This window comes from Colletes gigas, unplaced genomic scaffold (assembly GCF_013123115.1).
Source record: "Colletes gigas isolate AHSC1104 unplaced genomic scaffold, ASM1312311v1 Colletes_gigas_Sc00018, whole genome shotgun sequence".
Taxonomy (NCBI): Eukaryota; Metazoa; Arthropoda; class Insecta; order Hymenoptera; family Colletidae; genus Colletes; species Colletes gigas.
This window is the reverse complement of record NW_025106647.1, coordinates 232,968-239,547: the sequence shown is the minus strand read 5'-3', so window position 1 is coordinate 239,547 and position 6,580 is coordinate 232,968. Positions and strand designations below refer to the sequence as shown.

Sequence of the window (6,580 nt, the reverse complement as noted above, 5' to 3'; positions counted from 1 at the left end):
CTTTATACCCTGGGAGCCACGTAGGGGTTTAGGATGTTTTAGGATCTTGCTCTCTGTCGTGATGGTACACCTCGAGCGGTAAAGGTGTACCGGGTTCGTGAGATACCCCTAGTGTTTCGTCTCGGCCTTTGTTTAGCACACCGATTCGATGGAAGGATAAAAAACTGGCCCACTGAACTGAGGATAGTTCGTATATCAATTTTTTGTAACGTACTTTATTTTTCTCCCTTCGCTTCCTCTTCGGGAGGAGCCTGACGAGCTCCTGGTTTATAAAATTGTTTGGTGTGAATCGACTCGCACTTCCAGACAGACTGTGAGCGAGGCGAGCGGTTAAATTTTCGTATTCGCCGGCCGGGTAAGAAAAACAATACGGCGAGACTCAGGCGTGGTCGCGGAACGACACTAAAGTCAAACCGTGTTGACAAACTGCCAGCGGTTACACCAAGACTTTGAATATGTGATTTGAACAGACCGCCCGCCTCGCATTCGAAAGATGCGAAACGGTTTATATGAGTTCGTAAATGAAGAAGTCGAGAAATTCACTTACTGGTTCGCAAACATTAGGAGCGCTGAGCAATCAAATGCGACATACATTTTACAGGCGCATCGAAGGAACAAGAATAGAATAATTAACAGTAACATAATATTATGACTTAATGACTAACGGAATTTATAAGCAAGTAATATATAATGAGCTTGAAACAACGCATTAACTTATAGACGATCACAAAAGTGAGGTTCGAATATGTATAATCTAATTATTTCGCAGCGTTTAGATCACTCTCATTCGACACTGGAATTGGGAGCGGGCAGATCTGCGTTACTGGTCGCTTCAATTCGCCGTCTACTGTGCGTATGGTGACGACACGAACCCTTTGGTCCGATCCAGGGTGCAATCGAGTGATACGCGCGAGTTGCCATTTAGATGGCGGAAGGGAACTATCTTTTAAAATGACGAGTTCATTTAAACGCAAGTTGGCGCATTCCTGTTGCCACTTCCGACGTTGATGTAACGAGTGGAGATAATCTGCTGACCAGGAACGCCAGATCTGTTCGCTTATTCTGCGGACATGCTGCCATCGATCGAGCCTATTCGGATTAATATCTAACGTAGATTCCTCTGGAACCGCTACAATAGGTCGACCAATAAGAAAGTGACCGGGAGTCAGTGCGGACAGGTCGGTGGGTTCGTCGGTAAGAGCGGACATCGGGCGCGAGTTCAAACAAGCCTCGATTTGACACAATACGGTGGAGAACTCGATTTGAGACAAAGTATGAGCTCCCACTGCTCGCTTCAGATGATACTTAACACTTTTTACTCCCGCCTCCCAGAGTCCACCAAAATGCGGAGCGGCAGGTGGGATAAACTTCCACGTGACTCCGTCAGTCGCCAACAAACTCTTGAGAGGTGCATCTGCGATCAAAGCATGGAAGGTTCGTTGTAATTCGCGATCGGCACCTCGGAAATTTGTACCGTTATCGGAGTACAAGAACGTGGGAAGCCCGCGGCGACTGGCGAATCTCTTTAAAGCGGCTAAAAACGCAGGTGTGGTGCAGTCCTCGACAAGTTCGAGATGCACTGCTTTGGTGGCAAGACATATGAATACCGCAATATAATATTTTCTGGTTTTCTGACCTCTACCAACGATTGGAAGTATATTAATTGGACCGGCATAGTCAAGACCGGTATGTGAAAACGGAGCAGAGGGTTTGACTCGAACGTCTGGAAGGGCGCCCATCAGCTGAGTAGCTGATTGAGCTTTCTGGCGAACACAAGTTACGCAACGATGGATGTACCCGCGAACTAAGGATCTCGCCGATATTATCCAATATTGTTGCCTGAGAACGCGGAGAGTCAATTGGATGCCTCCGTGAAGAGTGCGCTTGTGCACATGGTCGATTAGAAGTTCGGACACGCGATGCTTCGGCAATACGATGGGGTGTTTTTCGTCGTAGCTCAGAGCTGAGTGCTCGAGCCGCCCGCCAAGCCGAATTAATGAGTCTTTCCCGATGACTGGGTGTAATGAAATGAGCGGGCTAGATTTTGGAAGCGGCATCTTGCTCTTTAGCAATTTAAGTTCGGCGTTAAAGTGATTCTTTTGGACATAGGACATCCAAAAGAGAGAGGCGGCGCGTATTTCGTCGACAGTCAACAACCGTGAATACGGGGATAGCGGAACTAGTTTTTTACGCGTTCTTTGAGTAAATCGTAATATGTACGCTGTAACTCGACGGAGTCGAGTCCAGCTCGAGTATTGAGAAGGAAGGTCCCATTCTACAAGCGGAGACGCGTGGTGAACGTATGATTTGCGAGATTCAGATAACGCGGTCTCTCGCGTGTTTTGTCCGATTGAATTCGAAGGGTTATGGTCCGGCCAAAACACGGACGGACGAGACAACCAGTCCGGTCCGGACCACCACAGCTTATGAGCTGCAAGTTCGGAAGCGCAGATGCCGCGTGACGCGCAATCAGCCGGATTATCTTGAGATCTTACATGTTTCCACGTCATTTGCGGAAGACGAGTCTGAACGTCGGACACGCGATTGGCGACGAAGGTATTCCACGTAGACGGATGTTGTTTTAGCCAAGCCAGAACTACCGTAGAATCGGTCCATCCGTAGACGCGGGGGGATTGAAACTTTAAGGAGGACAAAGTCCACTCGAGCAGGCGCGTTAACAATACGACCGCGTTTAATTCCAAGCGCGGAATGCTTATGGTTTTGAGCGGAGCTACTTTACTTTTTGCCGTCAGTAATGCAACTTGAGCTTCGGATAGAGAGTGAAGGACTCTTAAATAAACCACGGCAGCATAGGCTCGATGTGACGCATCGGCAAATCCGTGTAATTCTATCGCGACATTATTGTTTCGCACGCCGGTCCAGCGAGGTATTCTCACTTCCCTTAATTGTGATAAATGTTCGCAATACTCGTGCCATTTTTTACAAAGGTCGGCAGGAATTTCGTCGTCCCAATCTTTATTTAGGAGCCAAAGCTCTTGTAGCATTAATTTTGCCACAATAATCACGGGGGAGGCCCATCCTAATGGATCGAATATCTTTGAAACGATCGAGAGTATATTTCTTTTAGTACCTTTCGCGGGTAAACAAAAGTCGATGCGAAATCGGAAAGTATCTTCGGAAGGGTTCCATGTGACACCGAGAACTTTCTGAGACTCGTCCTCACCGAGCGGATGATCGGAAGTTGATTCACGGTCGGAAGGAGGAATGTTTTCTAACAGTTCAGCCGCGTTGGCGGCCCACTTGCGAAGTTGAAAACCCCCCTCGACTCAGGAGTTCGATTAATTGTCTACGAATTTCGCGGAGAGTATGAATATCGTCCGCACCAAAAATAGCGTCATCGACATAAATTGAATCTTGCACAACAGGAGTAGCGGCGGGAAGGTTGGAGCCTTCGTCGAGAGCTAATTGATCTAAGACTTTAATAGCAAGATATGGCGCGGAAGCGAGACCGTACGTCACGGTAAGTAATCGGTACGAAAGAATAGGCTGGTCTCTGCACGGTCGCCATAATATCCTCTGATAGTCGGCATCCGCTGGATTGATTAGGATTTGTCTGAACATCTTTGCGATGTCGGCAGTGTATACGTAACGAAATAACCGCCAGCGTAGAATAATAGCTGCTAAATCTCGCTGCAGTTTTGGACCTATCAGGAGGTAGTCGTTTAACGACTGTCCGGAATTAGCTTTAGCGGACGCGTTGAATACGACTCTAAGCTTAGTTGTGCTACTGGACGGTCGCACTACAGGGTGATGAGGAATGTAGTATATTGATGAGATGTTCGAGGCTTGTTCTTCAATTTGTTCCATGTGACCCATGGAAAGGTATTCCGATAAAAAATCGTGATACTGAGACTCGAGATCCGGTTGTTTGAGCAACCGCTGCTCCAATTTGGCGTAAAAACGGGAAGCAACTTCCCGCGATCCTTCGAGATCGAATGGAGGTGTACTCTTAAATGGGAGCCGTACGATATATCGTCCTTGAGGTGATCGAGTATGAGTATCGTGAAAGAAACGCTCACATTTTTCGTCTTCTTCGGAAAGCGAGGGTCTTGAAGGGACTTCCTCGAGTTCCCAAAAACGACGCAAAGAATAATCTAACTCTTCTGCAGATACGCAATTGACAAGAGAGGGAGATTCCTGACGGGAGTCACGTGGCCCAGTTGGTCCGGAAATAATCCATCCTAGGGCAGTGAGCTGAGCAGTGGGAGTACCGACTGGACCTTGGCGAAGGTCGTTCAGTAAAAGCGATCCGTATAGATCAGCACCGATTAAGACGTGAATCGGGTGGCCACTTAACGGGTTGGGATCTGCTAACGGCAAATCGCGTAGATGCGGCCAAGATTGTAAGTCAAGGCGCGCTCTTGAGCCAGCGTAAGAAGTTATGCGTTGATAAACGTGCGCGGACAGCGGAAAGGATATTTTAGAATTATGGCAAGATTCTAACTGTACGAGTACGCGTGATTTTGCTACTCCACTATATTGTTCCCCGAAGCATTGAATCTGAAGCCTCGCCCGATGTCTTTTCGTACGCATTAACTGACAGACCGACTCGGAAATGAAGCTAAAGGAAGATCCTTGATCTAGCAACGCGCGGAGTTTGAAGGCACGACCTTCAGCGGTACGGAGTACTATCCACGCGGTAGCCAATAGCGTATTCGGAGAGGTGAATTTGGACGAGGAGACGGTCTGCACTGACGCCGGAAACTCTTTGTTTGTAGCGTCGGATGCATTGGCTTTGTCGACGGAATCATTTACCGATACGTTGCTAGTCGTCTTGTTGAGAGAGGTAGCGGCTCGATGCAAAAGCGAGTGATGAGTTCGCTTACACAGAAAGCATCGGTTCGTACTTTTGCATTCGGAAGTAAGGTGACCGAAACGTAAGCAATTAAAACAAAGTCTATTTTGCTTTACAAATGAAACTCGCTGATCCAGGGACTTAGCTTTAAATCGTTCGCATTTAAAGAGCATATGATCACCGGAACAGTCAACACATTTAACAACCGAGACGTTATTGACGCTTGATCGATTCCTAGAAGCGTCGAAAACGACTTTGTTTTTGTACGACGGGCTGTCGCTGGCGGCGAGATAGTCGGTGAGACCGCGTATGCGAAGAGTCATGAACTCGTTAATTTCCTTATATGTGGGATATTTCTTAGAACTGCCACGATGCAAATTCCATTCGTCGCGGGTGCGTTTCGAAAATTTTTGCGCAATCAAATATACTAAAAGATCGTCCCACGAATCGACGGCGCGGTTAAGGTTTTTTAACGCGGTAAGGGAGGAAGTGACTGTATCTCGCAAACGCTTGAGCTCTGTCGCAAGCTCGGTCTTCATCGACGGCAAACTAATAAATTTATGAATGTGCGAATTAATGAGAGCGGTCTCATCTTCGTATTCGTCGACGAGCAATTTCCACGCAGCTTCGTAACTTTCGTCGGACATGTTTATATTATCTATTAAGAGTGCCGCGTCACCGGTTACATTAGTTTTCAAATAATGTAGTTTTTGAATGTTCGTGAGCGACTTGTTTGAGTCGACGAGCGATTCGAATAAACCACGGAAGTTTCCCCATTGATTGAAGTCTCCGGAAAACTTCGGAAGCGAAAGACGCGGTAATTGCGATGATGCGGAGGCAACAGAATCGTGACAAATAGAAACGTTACTTTGATCAGACTGGGTTTTACTACCGACGTCCAGCTGGGCGATGGCGTCGCTGAGGAAGTCCTCCGCGTCGAAGTAGGCGTCCTCCGCGTCGAGAAAAGTGTTGTCCTTGAAGTAGGAGATGCCCTTATGGTCCTCCGCTTTGGTGGACTGGAGTATCAACTGGTGGGTTGCACGGCATTCGTCCCATAGTTTCTCCAAATTCTCCTTTCGATTTTTGGCTCTGGCCAACGAAACTTGAGCCTTCGGGAGTTTCTTATAATTCACGATCACTCGTCGTATCGCGGCAATCGTGGTGACTTGCTGTATAAAAAGGCCTTCTGCTCTTTCGGCCATGATTATAGTTCGAAATGAGCGCGAGTCGAGTAATTAGCCTCAAAGAATCAAACAATGTTCAGCGATGACCTCGCTAGAATCACACACGCGGGTAGGCGTGGAGAGGATAAAGTCACACTTTTGAAACTTGAGTTTTAACGAAACAGCGCGAAGGGAGCGGATTGTAACGGTCCTAACAGGTCTCCGTCCAACTGTAGAGCGGGGAGCGAGTCAAGAAGGTCACGGCAGAAACCAATAGTCTTAATTTTAATATGGCTCACACCGAACTCCGTACGCGAGCACAACCGAACTTTTGCAGACACAGTCACAGCGGTTATCCGGCTCGAAGGACCACTTTGTTTCGTCTCGGCCTTTGTTTAGCACACCGATTCGATGGAAGGATAAAAAACTGGCCCACTGAACTGAGGATAGTTCGTATATCAATTTTTTGTAACGTACTTTATTTTTCTCCCTTCGCTTCCTCTTCGGGAGGAGCCTGACGAGCTCCTGGTTTATAAAATTGTTTGGTGTGAATCGACTCGCACTTCCAGACAGACTGTGAGCGAGGCGAGCGGTTAAATTT

General features: G+C 47.4%; 1 protein-coding gene across 1 annotated transcript; it reads right to left on the bottom strand.

Annotated features, from left to right (window-relative positions):
* Positions 1-758: 758 nt before the first annotated feature.
* LOC122400510 lies at positions 759-6,018 on the bottom strand. The gene is made up of 2 exons (XM_043402032.1): positions 3,345-6,018; positions 759-3,286 (listed from the first exon to the last, which is right to left on the bottom strand). The coding sequence occupies exons 1-2, from the start codon at positions 6,016-6,018 to the stop codon at positions 759-761; spliced, it is 5,202 nt and encodes a 1,733-aa protein (XP_043257967.1).
* Positions 6,019-6,580: the final 562 nt, after the last annotated feature.

Bases quoted from the DNA above. Each gene is read 5' to 3' on its own strand.
- LOC122400510 (XM_043402032.1), bottom strand. From the start codon at position 6,018: ATGGCCGAAAGAGCAGAAGGCCTTTTTATACAGCAAGTCACCACGATT. The intron at 3,287-3,344 runs GTGCGGACGATA...CGAACTCCTGAG, and splicing joins TGTCGATGACGCTATTTTTG to TCGAGGGGGGTTTTCAACTT.